Source organism: Penaeus japonicus, unplaced genomic scaffold, assembly GCF_977035675.1.
Source record: "Penaeus japonicus unplaced genomic scaffold, GWHDUDI00000001_assembly GWHDUDI00000001, whole genome shotgun sequence".
NCBI lineage: Eukaryota > Metazoa > Arthropoda > Malacostraca > Decapoda > Penaeidae > Penaeus > Penaeus japonicus.
The window spans coordinates 6,027,323-6,044,822 of record NW_028234403.1 but is presented as its reverse complement, the minus strand read 5'-3'; the positions used below and the strand labels follow the sequence as shown (position 1 = coordinate 6,044,822).

General features: G+C 47.7%; 1 protein-coding gene across 38 annotated transcripts in view; it reads left to right on the top strand.

Annotated features, from left to right (window-relative positions):
- Nucleotides 1-17,500, top strand: part of da (transcription factor daughterless) — a 449,030-nt gene that overhangs the window by 355,141 nt on the left and 76,389 nt on the right. The window contains exon 1 of one of the 38 annotated variants that reach the window (XM_086532781.1): nt 10,372-10,390. The exons of the other annotated variants lie outside the window; for them this stretch is intronic. Coding sequence (XP_086388907.1) covers nt 10,373-10,390 — 18 coding nt within the window. The 5' untranslated portion in view covers nt 10,372. Of the gene's footprint in view, nt 1-10,371; nt 10,391-17,500 lie in introns of those variants that run through there. 38 annotated transcript variants of the gene reach the window in all.

Genomic DNA, 17,500 nt, shown 5'->3' with positions numbered 1-17,500 from the left:
CCCCCCCTGCCTGCCTTCCCCCTGCCTGCCTTCCCTCTAGCCTCCTCTCGCGTCTCTCTCTCTCTCTCTCTCTCTCTCTCTCTCTCTCTCTCTCTCTCTCTCTCTCTCTCTCTCTCTCTCTCTCTCTCTCTCTCTCTCTCTCTCTCTCTCTCTCTCTCTCTCTCTCTCTCTCTCTCTTTCCTTTTTTCTCGGCCTCCCCCGTTTCGTCTCGTATCCTTATCGGTCCGCGCTACTCTCCCGCCTTCCCTCTCGGTTGCCTCGCCTTCGGTGTTCTTCCTGCGGCTACGCTTTACCTTTCCTGTGTCCTCGATCGCTCTGTGTATTCACTGTTTTATTTCATTACGTGTCTTCGTTTTTTAATTCTTCTTTCTCTCTACGTCTGTCGCGTCTTTCCCATTTTCCTTAATACCGCCTCAACTCTGCCCAGCCTTACGTATCTTACCGCCTCCACTCTTTTTATCCGCGTACCTTAAAACATTCTTTCTCGGCGCCCTCTTTCTCTCTTTCCTTTCAATCCTTTGTTTACAATCCTTACTCTCATTCTCTCTCTCTCTCTCTCTCTCTCTCTCTCTCTCTCTCTCTCTCTCTCTCTCTCTCTCTCTCTCTCTCTCTCTCTCTCTCTCTCTCTCTCTCTTCAGTCTGCTCCCCCGATATTTTCCTCCTCCTTGCGGTTTCTTTATCTGTTTTTTTCCTCTTCTTTGTCCCTTCTCTCATTTCTATTATTTTTATTTCCCTTCCTCTTCCCTAGTCCGTGTTCTTAATCTTTCATGCACTTTCCTTCTCACTTTCACTGCGCTGTCCGTCCACCCCCCACTCTCCCCCTTTCTCCACCCACTTTCCTCTTCCCACTCCCCACCCTTCCTCTTCCCTCTCCCCACCCCCTCTTCCCTCTCCCCACCCCCTCTTCCCTCTCCCCACCCTTCCTCTTCCCTCTCCCCACCCTTCCTCTTCCCTCTCCCCACCCTTCCTCTTCCCTCTCCCCACCCCCTCTTCCCTCTCCCCTTTAATGCACGTCGCTGCCATTCTCCCCTTTTGGACTGTTACCCCTTCTTTAGGGTAGATGTTGTACTACAGTGCCTGGCGTAGTGATAGCGGCTTTGTGCCAACAGTAAAGAAACATGAACTAGCCTAAAGACAAAAACATGTAAAAACAAGTGCACTGGAGTTGATGGCGCAACGTGTTTGTTTACGTTTGTTATCAGATGAAGTGTGGAGTTTCTACGACGACTGCGAGACGACGACGACGACGACGACGACAGCGACGACTCCCGAGACGACATCTTGCGCGATTTTATGCCCGGGCGAAGGAGGGTCCTTGTATGAGTCTCATTGGCGATGCCTGGCGAGTCGCGGTGCTCGGTGCTTCTGCCGGTGGAGAATGGCGAAGCAGTGACTTACCCCTTATTAGTCGTTACGATGCTGTGATTAGGATAACTATGGTTAGGCTGCTGGCTCGGTCTCTTAGGTATGTTTGAGGCGAGGGGAGCAGGGCCGAAGGACTTCTCCGGGAACAAGGAAACTTTACCATTTTATTTTTCTCTTCCGTGTCGTTTCCCGCGGTTTGTTTGTTAGATGTCAAAAGGGCGGTGGGAGAGAATACGGGTGTGGGCGGCTAGGCTGTGGTGGATGAGCGGACGTGACCTTGATCGGGCGGGTGTAGGATGACGCGTGGGCATGACTTCACCCCGTGCACAAGGCCACACTCGCATACGTTTAGCAAACTTCTTGGGCTTCTCTCCCCTCCTGCCCTGTACCCACAGTCTGCTGCAAATGTCTGTGCAAATTTCTTCCAAGACGATCCGAGTGGAACCTCCGAATCCCACCCATTCAAGTCACAGGAGCGTTTACGAAGTGGTGATGGGTGTAGTGATATTCATTAAAGTGTGTCGTTATTGTAAGTGGGTCTTTGCTCCCAGTGGTCGGAGCTAACGGTCAGAACCTGCCCCGCAAATGAATTACTCCGTCGCTTTCATAGAAGTGACCACGCCCTGCGTTGGTATGGGGCTCAGATGGGGAGCCCGTCGTCCGTAGATTTCTTTTCGGAGCTGGATGCTATTGCAACAGAGTGTGATCGTCGTCCTCTAGTCTGCGGTTGCCATACGCACTTGTGAGTAAGATTGCAAGTGGAGTTGGAACTTATGCACTGCTAATGATATCTGATCAATAATTGGGCCCGTGAGTGTTTCATAATGTAGAAAAAAGTGTGTGTGTGTGTGTGTGTGTGTGTGTGTGTGTGTGTGTGTGTGTGTGTGTGTGTGTGTGTGTGTGTGTACGCGCGCGCCTATGCCTGCGCGTATCAAGGGGTTAAGGAGTTAGAGAGGTCCTTTGAAAGGTTGTGAAGTTAGTGAGGAAGGATGCGGTTGTGACAGCGGGTCTGTCGGAGTCGCACACAGGTCAACTAGGTCGCGTGAAGTGGGAAGCCCAGCGTAGGATATTCGTTGAGCGAGCGTGCGGGACAGACATTCCAGCTACAGGGTGGGCTAGGAGGAGTGTGGAAGGGGGGGGGTCGGAGGCTAGAACTGTGGTCGAGAGTAGAGGCAGGTGGGGGGGGGAGGGTGGCGAGATACCATGCAGGCAGATTCACTCTACGAAACAAGATACAAAAGGGGTAAATGTAAAAGATAAAGGTGCAAGCTTGTTGATGTGTGGTTGCGATGCAAATAGAATAGTACATGTGTTTGTATATCTGTGTTTGTATGTATGTATGTATGTATATATGCGGGCTTGTGTATGTATATGTTATGTATGTGTATGTGTGAGAAGCCAAGAGTGTTGTGGGAGTAACGGTGGTTTCGCTTGGGTACCTCCAACACGCTGCCAGAGAAAGCTGGGAGACCTGCCACAAGGGGGCCTTCGGGCCAGCCACCCTTACCGCCTCACGATGCACACTGCAACACTATTATTTCATGCTGCAACACTGCGCTTTGCACTTTCTCAATCGGCATTGCTGCTTTATCACGCTGTGGTATCTTTACTTTTAGTTTTCTGATTTTGAATAGGGATGCCACATATTTGATCAGTGCGGCTTAGGCTTTGACGGAACAAGAGTGCAAATTCGGAAACACTGAAATCCACATTGCAAACTCCTACGTCAACTAGCACGGCAACACTACTATATTCCTTATTTAATGCCTATCTAATTTACGCAATAGTGCTTTGCTTTCTACAGAACATCTAAGCTAACTCGGATCATGAACTATAATACCGACATTAACCTACTGGGCAACTCAGCTTAATTTTTACATGCTTCAATAATACCAGTACATTGCTTGTTAATGGCGATAGGTCTGTAGAATTATTAGATAGATATTTGCATTGTCTTCAGTTTAAGAAAAAGGATGTAGGCTTTTGCAACATACAGGAGCAAAAATAAGTGAGTCTGTTGGTTTGACTCATAAAGCGAAAGGTTATTATTTAGTGAAAGAAGTTTTGGTCGTTCAGATGACAGTAACGCATGTTTGGATTAGGAACGAGATCAACTGAAAGCAAAACGTTTCTACCCTTATCCTCATATAAAACACTGATTTATTTTCACTGAGCTTACCCGATGTGTTGACGCTTAATCACGTTGACGTTTCAGCTGAGGTGAAGTGTTTGTATTGATGCATGCTAAACGAATTTAACGAGTGTAAAACCTATGTCAAGATTCTGCTTAAGAAGTTTGATCAGTCGACGTCATTCATGAGAAGGGATTACTAACATATGTCAATCTTTTAAATTAGGATGAAGAATCGCGGAGTAGGATTTCCTCCCGAGCATTCTCGAATATTTACGTATACTGTACAAGAGGAGACTAAAGGGTCCCAAAACGGGATGAGGTTCCGATTCAATCTCCCGGAGCATTCAAATCTTTTCTCAGCCATAGCATTCCGTCGAGATTCTCTATTTGGAAAGAGTTTTAAGGCATCGGTCCCGGAAGACCTGTTAGTGCCAATGTCGGTTTGTAATGTTGGTACACTTACAGGGGGCAACCCTGTCAGAGGAGGAAGGAAGAGAGACTTTAAACTGTATCGCATAACAAAAGATCCTTAAAACGCCCCTCCCCCCCTTTCCCCCCCTGAAGGGTTGCGACTATTGTGCCGAGGAAACGTTCGGGGCGCACAGGTAGCGAGGGACAGACAGACGACAGTAGCACGAAAAAAGTTCCTGGATATAAGAGGAAGAGGAGGAGGAGGAAGGGGAGGAAGCGAAGGGGAAAAGAGGGAGCGGGAAAAGGGTCGGAGGCTTGATATGGTAATGAAGGCTTCTAGGTTTAAATGGGCGGTCCAACGGTCGTGTGCTTGAACCCATTGATGGCGGCGCCCCCTTACCACCCGTGTATTGTCCCGCGCTCTTCCTCGACTACCAAGGGGCTAGTCACTACCATCGTCTTCTGCAGTTTGGTAGGATTATCGTTTTTATACAATTGTTTGCCTTTTTTTGAAGGATTGTGACCCAAGTCCTATGGTTTCGAGAGCCGTTACTGTGACCCATCCCGATATGTACGGTTTTGACCCATTCCTGTGCCTGTGTGTTGGTCGGGTCCTCTCATCTCTTAATGTCACCCCATCTTATTTACATAATACGACCCATTGGCGTGTTTGCGATTCCTATAAAGTGCTACACCCTAATGCCGGGGAAAAAAGCGTTTATGTTACATGGCAGCGCCCTGTAGTTTTCGGTCGTTGTTCTCTGCATGGAAGAAAAACCACGAAACTTGAACTCGAAGTCTTCAGCATTTGGCGGGATGTCACTTTTACTTTTAAGGGTGAGTTGCAAGTTCGTATGCTTGGTTGGTGACGCTGGGAGTGCTAGCAAAAGGTGACGCTGGGAGTGCTAGCTTTGCGGCAGAGGGATCCCTTCCAGAATCAAGAAACTCCGGCTATCGATTGGAAGGAGCTAAAAAGCAAAGGTGCTCTTTGCAGGATAAAAAACAAGCACCTACGTGTTGCGTCTCTCCCTCTCTCTCTCGCTCTCCCGCTCTCTATCTCACTCTCTCTCGCTCTCCCGCTCTCTATCTCACTCTCTCTCCCCCTCTCTCTCTATCTATCTCTTTCTCTCTCTCTCTCTCTCTCTCTCTCCCTCTCTCTCTCTCTCTCTCTCTCTCTCTCTCTCTCTCTCTCTCTCTCTATCTCTTTATCTCTTTCTCTTTCTCACTCTCTCCCTCTCTTTCTCTTTCTCTTTCTCTCCCCCCCTCTCCTCCTCTCTTCCCCCTATCCTCTTTCCCTCCCTCTTTCCCTCCCCCTTCCTAATGAGGATTTCCGTAGAAGAACCAGGCAAGGGATGGATAGGAGAAAAGCCAATGAGGTGAGAAGGGGCAGTAAAGGGGGAACGGCGTGAAAAGGAACCGTGTATAAAGTGATAATGAGATTAACGACCTAAGAAGACGAGGACATTACAGAAACGTCCGCATCCCTGAGGGGGGAAAGTGCGTGGAGGAAGAACGGCCCTTGGACAGAAGGATCAGGCAAGCGGTACTCCATGACTGCTTGAAACTCAGATCGAGTCAGTTACACTTTTCATTCTCATAAGCCGCATTCGCATTTCATTCCATCCAGAACGCGCTCATATATCTTCTTAACATCGAGTGTTTTTTTTTCTTGAACCTCTCTGTCTATCTATCTATCTACCTATATATCTGTATATCTATCTATCTCTCTCTCGAGGCATCATATCGTACTTCGTAGTTTTTGTCGAGAGAGATGTATCGGCTCGCTTACACTGGACCTCGTGCAACGCCGAATACAAAGGGTCGCTTTTACGCAATCAATGATGATGTCAAGATCATTATAAACGCAAAGCTATCTTGCTGATTAATCCCTTGAGCCACTTGGCTTTTCACCCGTACGTAGAAGCAAGAAAAAAAGCTGGACGGTGAAGATGCTAATATATGCAAAGGCTTGAGATAAAATAATTCATTCATTGTCGGGGCCGGGGCTTGCAATAATAGCAACGGTCTGTGCATTGTCTTCGCAGCTCTGCCTAATCACTGTTTTCGAAGGAATGAAAGGAAAGGAACTTCGGCTTGTAGTGTTTTGGGCTTTGTGTGGCCGAGCGTGTGAGTCCAGTGCAATTGTCTCCAATGCTTAACGATGGTAGGATAACGATCGGATAACAGGCTAGCTAACATTGTTAAGTGTCCGTGTACCCTTTAAGCCTTAGCGTTGCACATGCAGCCATGCTGCCTGCAAGAAAAACTGGATTCGAAGAGGTCCACCACAGGCTCTTGTCTTGCAGGTAGCATCTATTACCTGCGCCATTCCTTGCGTGTCTGACTCTCGAAAAATTTTAATATATTAATGTTGGTCTGACAATGTCGCCGCGCCATCCAGACTAGTATACGACCAGAGCTGTATACCAATAGAAGTGAAGAACCACTTGCTATTCGCCCGGGCTGGTAGCTGTCTAATCAGCTAGCACGACACGCTGGTTTCCATCAGACAGAATTTCCTTGGTATGTTGCGGTTTTCTTAGGCCTCAGTGATTGGGCCATGCCGAATATGCCTCCTACTGTACAGTGCCTTCTTTTGATTTTTTTTTCTTTTCTCTTGTTCCTCCTCTTTCTTTCATCCTCTCCACATTCTCCTCCTCCTCCTCTTCATTCTCTTTCTTCTCATTCTTGCATCTCCCTAACCTCTTCCTCCACCTCCCCACCTCTTCATCATCAGTTGTACTTAGCTCCGTGTTCCTCCGTTTCTCCCCGCACCTCCTATCGCCACCTCGACCCCTTCATGGTACCCAAGATATCAGTGGGTCGGTGGTCGTGGGCATGCTTCATGTCGGCATGGTTGCGTAGCTGTACATGGGCAAGTGCTCAGCGGCGCGTGAGAACTTTTCGCTTCATGCCCATAGAAAGTAAGTTGCCCAACAGGTTGTTGCAGATGCCCAGGATTCCAAAGCTACACTACTGCACCCGGCGACTCCGTGCTCCATTCCGACTCGCGTCCTACTAGCGGTGCTGCGCCTTAACGGGTCACGGTCTTCCATGCGGAGACCTCATATGTGGTATAGCTCATTACATTGCTTATTCTCTTGCTTATTCTCCGCGGACGCCCTTACCTGATCTATCAATAAGGGTCAACCTCTCATTTAGTTTCCGTTTGATTGAATTGTTGCGTGCATTGGTACGAAGACGAAGGCAGTTTAAAACAGGGTTAAAAAAATCGGTTAGAGTTGTCTCGGTTTGTTTTAATTATTTCAGCACGACAGTAAAAGCATAATGGAGTAAAAGGGACACCGAAGATGCATTATGTCTTCCCTTTCTTGCGCACATGGACGCCGTCATTAAAAGCGCGTTATCGTCCGTCCTGACGCCGGACACCGAAGAGCTTTTGTTCCAAGACCGAGTCTTTGTAACTATTGGTTCACGCCATAATCCCTACTGGGTATGAACATTAAAACACATCTCGGACGCACATTAGTATGCACCAGATGCCCGTTTACTCCGTAACCTCCAGCAAAGTTGTCTGTGGAACCTGATGATTGTGCTGTGTGAGCGATGTTGCATGTTGGTTTTGGTGCCGTGGTTGTGGCAGGCTTTTTAGTTGTTTTATTTTATCAACAGACATTCAGTTACATGATTATTAGTCTCTTTTCAGGGAAGATTTTTTTTCCCATTTTCTTTATCCATTTATTGGTGAGGGTTACTTGACAGTACGCTAGGTGGACGTCTTAGGAAGGGTTAGCAAAATTATACTGAATTTGAGAAGGATTATGAGGTTCTGTTGTTGTCTGGCGGAGGATGGTGGTTGCGGGAGTGTTGTGTCGGGATACGTAGGGCCGGGTGACCTGCTACTTGATACGACGCCTTGAGGGACGACTTTTAGCAGTGCTGCTCAAGGAAGGAGATCCTACTTTGGAATTCAGGGAGCATCATCTTTAGCCTCGTTTCTTCTTCTTTCTTGCTTTCTTTCTTCTTCTTCTTCTTCTTCTTCTTCTTCTTCTTCTTCTTCTTGATTCCGATATCATTGTTATACTTGTAGAGAAAAGACAGGTGGAAGTTAAAAAATGTATATTATTATGCATGTGATTGTATTTTCTTGTTGAGATTTATATATATTAATTTTTATATTTTCCTCTTTACAGGTATGTAGATGGCTCGGTTATGAAGATGAAGCTAAAGACGTCCTCATGTATGTATTAGCTTGAATGAAAGTGAAGATAGGAGTGTGTAAGGCCGCGTAAAGAAATCAGTTTGCTCTTGCTAATACTTCCCTGAAAGTAGGTGTGTTGCAGTTACACCACTAGCGTCATATAAAAAAAACATTAGTGATAGGTTTATGGTTCAGAACTAGGATTAGGGCAGATGGAGAGTCTTCATGTCGTGGAAGCGAGTACGAGTTTCTTAGAAAGACAGAAAGAAATGTAGGTAAAAGAACTTAAATTCTAAAGCTAAACGACGAGGAAAAAGAGAGAACCTTCACAAATGCTTCTTTGGAGAACGGAAAAGGGACGAAGCCACGTCTCTAAGGAGAAGCGATCTCGGTATAGATGCCTGCATAGGAAAGCCACTCTGTAGAGGAGTTTGTGTGACTGTTGGCGTTTGGGACAGCGAGTCAGAGGGCGCGCTTGGAGGCGGAGGAAGGGTTAAATGGAGGGGGAAGGAGTAGGCGGCGTCAAGTGTAGGCTAAGGTATAAACACGGCACTGGGGAGACGAGCAGCGAACAAAGCAGTGTTTACCACCACATGTAAACACTAGTGAGACGAGATGGCCTGCCTGGCGCTGTGTCGAGGAGGGAGGGTTAGGGGGGGGAATAGGGCTGCGATGGTGCCTCTCTTTGTCTGCCTTATTGGACAGCCTGTAACCTACGAAAGGATAGATGTCGAACCGCAGATTTATTGATTATACATTTCAGAGGATGTTAGGCATTTCAGGACTAAGAAGCAGATCGACTGACGCTTAGACTTTGTGTAGCCTTGTATCATGCTGACTTTTCGACCTTTTCTTGAAGGTCCGGTGCGACAGAGACGACGAGGCTGTTAGTTGTAGCTCTTCGGGTGGCTGATGGAAATAGTAATGTCATCCAGTGACCACATAATATGTGCATTAAGCAGAGTGTGTCTCGGTGGCGTTGTATTATTATGTGGAGTGACGTCAGATGAAGTCCCATCCTCCTCTCCCGAGCCCCGCAAGGTCTCGCGTGTCGGGGCGAGATAGTGTTTAAGTTATCAGAGTTGACTAGTGACGGAATGTCTTGCATGAGGCTCGCATGTCTCTGCGTTGTTACTTCCTCCCCAGAATGCACGCCATGCCACGAGTGTGACACATCGCTGCACAATGCAGGGGCGTTTTATGTGTTTTTGCTTCATTCGAGTCTTCTCCGTTACTTAGTGGTCGTCGAGGTGGAATTGGCTACGCGACGTGAGCGTGACATGACAGGGTCTCTTGACACTTGATGATCAAGAATGACTTGAGGCCCCGCTCGCTGTGACGCGCCTCTCTTTACACGACTAAGGAGTGTCGACCCTTATTAGGTTAGAAGTCAGTTATAAATCAAATCCCCGGTGACAGTGTGGGTGTGTCGTGGGGACGACCACGCTTTGCAGGCCATGAGGAGGGAGAATGGGAGGGAGGAGAGGGGGGTGATCTCGCTGTCACCCTCTTCCGGCGCTCTGGAGGGTTGGGGTCCTAGGAGGGGTTATATCTTTTTTATCCTGCTCTTTTTTAGCAATTTGAAAGGCGTTCAGAATGAAGGAAGAGGCGCTTGCGATCGGAAGCAGGCTATTAAGGCTTGTGACGTGTTTGCTCTGCGGTCACGGCATGGTGTTTTGCGGTCCTTCGCTCGGGTCACTTGATCTGTGCGGGAGTCAACTCGTGCTTTTAGGGGTCCTACGCTATCGTTTTATTTTGCGTGGCCACAGTGATTCTCGAGGAATATGCCTGTGTAATCGGAAGGCGACATCGAAGGAAGCTCTCGGTGGGAGCAGCCTGTGGGAACGTCTAATAGAAAGATTGTCGTGGAGCAAACCCACGGGTCCAATTCAGTCTCCGCGTCGGGACCGTGACGAACGGGCGCGAGTGTCGTTGCAGCTTCCCCTTGTTAATCCTCGTGCTAGACTTTTCGTGTCTCTCTTAACCTCGTCGAGTCACAGCACACCCAGTGCATTCTCAAAGGAGCAGCCGGCGTCTTAGGAGAGTAGGACTCTTTGAAAGACTTCATAGAGGAGAGTAGGACTCTTTGAAAGACTTCATAGCGTTCGCACCGTGGGATTTTATAGTAGTTTATCGATGCCATTGTGAGTTTAGCAATCTTCGAGTGTTATAGTTACTCACCGAAGGAGTTGCATCGACTGCCCAAGAGCCTCGGACGGCATCGACGCAAGAGGCAACAATTGAATGTCGAGCTGGGATCAAGTGCCTGTCAATTTCTATTGTAGAGATTCACAGAATCTATGGACTTCGGCTATAAGGTGAGTGAGGCATGGCGCGTGCTGTGTTACATTGACTAATGGACTCGTCTTTGTCAAGCTTGCGACAGGTCTTCACCAGGGATCGTATTGTTTATTAGCTTTACATGCATCAAGAGTTTGCCATGAAATAGGCAAATTATATTTTAGCATGTGTAGACAGACTGGTTGGAATAAGGCATTGCTATTAAGAGTTTACGTCGAACGGTTATCTGGCTTCTAAAGATGGATCCTGCATTGTACGAAAACACACCAAGTAGCGCACCTGTAGCAGTCTGTACGTGCGTGTATTCACCTTTCACCTGGTTGAGGGAAGCCACCTGTGTCAGCCGTGTGACCTACACTTGGCCGACCGGTAAATACAAGCAGTGATTTAATGTTTACAAACTCTTCCCCGCGGTATTTGTACGTTTGGAATGTAACTCCAGCCATCCCGCCCGAATAAGGAGGCCAGACCAAAAGTCAATTCATTCAGTAGGTGTTAAGCAGAACCGGCCAAGACGAGGGGTCGAGTCATTACCCGCTCACCTTTTTGCTGCATTTGAAGGTGGCTAATTACCTTTGCCACACAGGGGACGGCCATTACCCTATCGCCCCTGTTTCAAAATGATTCATTAGGCCTGCTCGGGGGCCAACTATGGTGTTTAGGACTTGGAAATTGACGGGGCGGACCTCGTAGCTTCTGGCAGGGAGGTGGGGGTGGGGGTGGGGGTGGGGGAGAGGACCTTTTAGTGATATTTGCTTTGCGTTGCGCGTTGCTTTGTTTTTTTTTTTAGGGATATATATTTTAGTTCTTTGCGTATGCTGTTCATTGCATATGATGGAGGTTGACATTTGGGAGAAGGGGACATCGATTTCTTATTTGTATAACAGTGCCCGTGATTTACGAGGTACATCTTGCACAGGCAAAGTCATTCTCATATTTTTTTTATTTATTTGTTTAGGTTCTTATCTTACCTAGAGTTTGCAACTGTCGATGCTGATATCGTAGCAGCTCTTATTTTTTTCCCTTATTTTCGTAATTGGTAGTATTTACAACCTCTTTTATGCCTTCTTAATTTTATTTTTTCCTCTGCTTTCATCTGTTTTTTCATCACCCCCCCCCCCACTCTCCCACCCTACTTTTTTTTATCTCGCTGTGTCTATCCATCTATCCAGCTCTCAATCTCTGTCTTAATCGTCCTTCTCATATCCTGCTCCCCTGATGGGAACTATCCTGACACCCCCCTCCCCCCCACACCACCGCGCACCCACTCTGCTGCGGTCCATGTGCCAAGTGCTTTATGGCTTCCGCTCAACTACACAAGATGAACTTTCCTTTTCACAACCGCAATTTTACAACTGGTAGTATGAGAAGAGAATGCCACGAACTGTTTGCACTTTTGTTTTCTTCTTGTAATGCCGACCCTTAGTTTGTTGGTGTAGGGATTTCTCTCTCTTTCTATCTCTCTTGTTGTCTTTCTATCTTTCTTTCTCTCTCTTTCTTTCTATCTCTATCTTTCTCTCTCTATCTTTCTCTCTCTCTCTCTCTCTCTCTCTCTCTCTCTCTCTCTCTCTCTCTCTCTCTCTCTCTCTCTCTCTCTCTCTCTCTCTCTCTCTCACACACACACACACACACACACACACACACACACACACACACACACACACACACACACACACACACACACACGCACACGCACGCACACACACACACACACACACACACACACACGCACACGCACGCACACACACACACACACACACACACACACACACACACACACACACACACACACACACACACACACACACACACACACACACACACACACTTTACACACTGTACACACGTATGTGCGTGAGTGTCTCGAAGTGAAGTCATCCGGAAATGGATGTTTGTTTAGTGGGAACGGAGCGGAGGGAGGGATCGCTTTCACGGTGGTTTCCTTTAAATAAATGGGGCCATTCCTCCAGCCCTTTATGGCGGAGGGATCGAAACGGAAAGGTGCTCGCGTGCCTTCGTGGTCCCGCTGACCCGCGCGCCTTCCCGAGGCCGGACGACACTCATTTATCTGCCTTCAATTTATTTATTTTTTTGTGTGTGTGTACATTCGCCCTTTTTTCGGGAGGGAAGGGGATGTGGTATTCTCTCTTTCCACCCGTTTTCATCGACTTTTATTGTTTTGTTTTTTTCGTATCTCCATCTTTCCCATTTTTTGTTTTGCTTATTCTATATTTTAAATCAAGGGACGCATAAATATAGGATCGGACAGCATCACAATTATCCCTTCTTGGTCGGAAGGAAGGCGTGGTAAAGAGGCAGAAGGACGCACACACGCGATATAGAGGGAAATATTAAGAGGGAGAGAATGAGGGAGAGTTGGCGAGAGAAAGAGGAAGGGGGAGAGTTGGCGAGCGAAAGAGGCAGGGAATGAGGGAGAGTTGGCGAGAGAAAGAGGAAGGGGGAGAGTTGGCGAGAGAAAGAAGGAGAGTTGGTGAGAAAAGGAAAAGAGAATGAGGGGGAGTGGGTGAGAGAATGAAGGAGAGAATGAGGGAAATTGGGCAAGAGAAAGAGGAAGAGTAGGTAAGCGAGTCGAGGAGAGGAACGGACGCGTGGAGAAGGAGAGGACGAGATAGGGAAGGGGGGGGGGGCCAAAAATCGTAGTTCTGAGGAGACAAAAGGAGTTTCGAGGAGGATTTGATGCGGTAGGGATTTTTGAATATCCTGTCGATCGTAAACAAAGTTATCCGACGCAAACATGCAGGTGTTGACGATTCACTCCTGCGTCTCGGTCTTTGGCTTCAATTCTTCTTTGATATGGTGCGCATGGGTCGTCATGGCTGGTTAATGGCAATCATAACCGTCACTCATAACCATCCTATTCATTAGGCGTGTGTGTGTGTGTGTGTGTGTTTACATATGTATATGTACATGTACACACACACACACACACACACACACACACACACACACACACACACACACACACACACACACACACACACACACATATATATATGTATATACATGTACATACATACACAAACTTAGATGGTTACATAAAGACACATATATCAGTATCGACTCTGACCAGCCATGTCCAAGAGTAGTCCGAAACCGGCGCCCGAACGAAATTCCACTCCCTCTCGGCCCCACATTTGATTCATAGTAATAAAATGTGGCGTTGGAGTTGTGAAAAGCAGTGCGCGCGCGCGCACACACACACACACACACACACACACACACACACACACACACACACACACACACACACACACACACACACACACACACACACACACACACACACACACACACACACTCACTCACGCAGACGCACACACACACACTGATACACACAAACCGATACAAGAGTCCCACGCGCATTGGGGAAAGGAGGGTGCTCAGTAATCGTCCTTGAAAGCAAGAAGATATTATGTAGATTGATCACTTCTTATGCGCACTATAATAGATTTGGAATTGTAAATGAAGTGAGGGGCGGTTTAAGAGGCCGTGTATTGGATATTGTGAAAGGTTGCTTAGTGTTCAAGTTGTAGTGTTCCGATTTTGATCAAGTTCCTTGTATTTGAGGGGGTTCATATGTGTGTTTGTGTGTGTGTGTGTGTGATATAAAGTGTTTGCAGTGATGGAAAGCGGAATGTTATGCAAGTGTCACGTGGTCGTTCATTTTATCAAATATAATGACACAATAGCATGATGTTGAAGACTATAACGTTAAGTTGTGAAGATGAGAGTGTGGTGTTCGCGAGAGGCTGGTATGGTGGCTAGCGAAGCACCACTTCACCACACGGGGCCGCAGCACTGTGTTGGGATGCGAGGGAGCTCCTGGGAATCTTTATTGCCACTGTTCCGAAGGAGACGCCGCCCCAAATATTCCTCTCGCGTCCTCTGCGGCAGCCACTGCTGCTGCTGCTGCTGCCAGCGCTGCAGGCGTCTCCACGGGCATCGTTCATACACTCGCCAGTACCTCGTGTGTAAGTTTTAATGTGTGAGCAAGAAAATAAGTGTTGAACTGAGCGGGTAGAGCGAGGTGCCATGTGGGATAGGTAGGCGAGGATGGAGAAAAGTGCCGGACACGCCCACCCGTACTGAAAATGTACTAAAACTTATGGAATTAGACGGCATTGCTGGTACCGCCCACGTTGAATAAAAAAGGCGAATAAAAACTGGATCATTGCTTGCTTTACGACTGTAGACCGAGTGATCGCTTATTGATAACAGGAGAGAAGGCGACATGCTATCGCACCACACTCAAACTACTAACATTATACAACTACTTTAAACACCTACACTGTCACCTCCGCCTCGGCCGTATTCTACCGCCATCGCGTCTGCTACAGACTTTCTACTGAGCCTCAGTCCACAACCCAATGCTGCCGTCACTATGTGTCATGTCGAACTGACTCTTGATTTAAAGTATTACATAAGACAGGTCTTGTCCAGGGTTTAAAATAAAACTATCAGTTCTTTGTTGGCGTTGAGTTAGCATTGTTTTCTTCCAACTAAGGCGTATGGTTGCTGTGTCATTAAGTGAAGTTATTATGCACTTTTCCTATTGGTGTGTCGAAGGAAGGAGTTACACTTAGAAGAGAGCTTTCTGAAGACGCCGATGGGTGTTATTACTACTGTGATTTACTTAGTGCTCTGGGCGATGCAAACCATGCAGAGCTGCATCTCAACGATGATTAAGGATTGTTCCTTAGTATCGCATTCCACATACTGGCATGTGGCTGCAACAACTGCACTAGACGCATGCGAATGATGGTGCTGACACTGAAAAGGACTGGAAGGAAGAATAAGTATTCGATAAGTTGGGTAAGATAAGGTAATGAGCGTTTCTGGCGTTGCGTTTTCGGAATCCTTTCAGGGGGATTTATTCTTCCTGATTCCGATTTACTGGTAGCCTATGGAAGAACGTGTGCTTAATACATATGGGATTACCAGGGACTGAGAGAACGCGGTTGACCCACACACAAGATAACGTAGTGATCGCGCGCGCGCGTGTGTATGTGTGTGTGTGTGTGTGCGTGTGCGTGTGCGTGTGCGTGTGCGTGTGTGTGTGTGTGTGTGTATGTGTGTGTGTGCGTTCGCGTGTGTTTGTTTGTATGTGTCAGCGTGTCTGAGTCCGAGTTTGGACCTAAGCGAGGCTGGGAGACTTGGAAGACTTTCCTCCCTGGATTCCGCCGACCGCAACTTTCTAGAGGTGGTGCCAACTTTCTAGCATGTCTGTTGGGCAGCCTGTCTGTCCGCTGCCGCCCTGCCGACTCTTTAGCAGCGAGATTCCCGCTTTTTTTTAAGCGCCTCTCCCCCTTCCCTTCCCCTCCCCCCACCCCACCCCCACCCCTGGCTCTCCCCGATAGCTTACTTCTGTCTCTGCCCTCGTCTCCTCTCGGCGCTCGCTCGCTCGCCTTCCCTCTCTCTTCTTTCTCTTCAGGATGCCATTCCTCATTTGCCTTCTATTATTTGCTTTCTCGTTCTTTTTCTCCTTTTCTCTCCACTTCTCTCCCCTCTCTCTCTTCCCCCCCCCCCCCTCTCTCTCTCTTTCTCTCTCTCTCTCTCTCTCTCTCTCTCTCTCTCTCTCTCTCTCTCTCTCTCTCTCTCTCTCTCTCTCTCTCTCTCTCTCTCTCTCTCTCTCTCTCTCTCTCTCTCTCTCTCTCCCTTCCTTTCTTTCTCACTCACTCACTCACTCTCTTCTGTCTTCCTTCCCTCCCCCCTCCCTTTACTTCCTCCTCCCCCTCCCCCTCCACCTCCCCTCGTGGCTTGACCTTCATAGTCCAGCACTCGAAGGGCGGCCGCTTTACGTGTCCCTTTATTTTTTTCCTAATGATTTATTTTTTCCTGCTTCTGCTGCCATTATTGTTACGCCATCGGTCGGTTGACGATGGTGTGTTATCATTTGGACTTTTTAGAACCTTTTTTTCTCTGTCTCTCTCTCTCTCTCTCCTTCCCCTAACTTCTCCTTTTCCTCCTCTCTCATTCCCATTCCTTCTTCTTCTTCTTCTTCTTCTTCTTCTTCTTCGCCTCCGTCTTTTTCCCTTTTCTCCCTCTTGGTCACAGTTTCGGCCCCTTCTCCTTCCACCGTCTTCCACCTTTCCCCGCAAGTCCACAGTGCTCACTCCAATCCACGTTTTCTCCACGCCTCATTTCGCAACTCTTAAACCTTTAGTCAACCTTTTTTTTCATTCTTTCATTTCGTAATGAAAACGGTATCGCTCTCTGTGCATTTCCCTTTTCTTTTCTTTTCCTGATCAGCGTCTTATACTCTTTCTCCTCCTTCCCTTCGGCCTTTGTTCCCTTTCTCATCACCCGGAGTCACCGTTATTCTGCATCATCTCACTCGTAAACGGAACTAACACTTACCTCCCCTACTCCCTCCTCCCCCTACCTCGGTTCCTTCGGCTAAGGTTCGCTCTCTCATCTCTCTTCCTCCCCCCCCCTCTCTCTCTCTCTCTCTTTCTCTCTCTCTCTCTCTCTCTCTCTCTCTCTCTCTCTCTCTCTCTCCTCTCTCTCTCTCTCTCTCTCTCTCTCTCTCTCTCTCTCTCTCTCTCTCTCTCTCTCTCTCTCTCTCTCTCTCTCTCTCTCTCTCTCTCTCTCTCTCTCTCTCTCTCTCTCTCTCTCTCTCTCTCTCTCTCTCTCTCTCTCTCTCTCTCTCTCTCTCTCTCTCTCTCTCTCTCTTTCTATCTATCTACCTATCTTTCATCTCAGTGCCCCGACGATTGATTTATGATGTGTTTTTTACCGCGAGAAGAACGGATTATCTCTCACAGGAATGATAAAGGAACGGGCGAAAAGTTATCATTTGTTTTGGGAAGTTGAGAGCGAGAGCTAGGTATTGTGTGGTAATAAGCGAACATGCTTGGCTTGAAGAGGGGGAGGGGCATCCGGGGTCATAATTTCTATTATTTTGTCACCCTTTCTCTCTCCTCTCTCCTGTACTCTCTTCTCTTCTCTCTTCTCCTCTTTTCTAGGCTTCTTCTGTCTCTCGTTCCTCGTCCCCACTCTCTCCCACCTCCTCCGCCTGTCTACGCGTCTATCATCTCCTTTTCGCCTCTCCCTATCTTTCCCTTTTCGCTCCTCTTCCTTCTTCTCTCCCCTTCCCCACCCCTCGA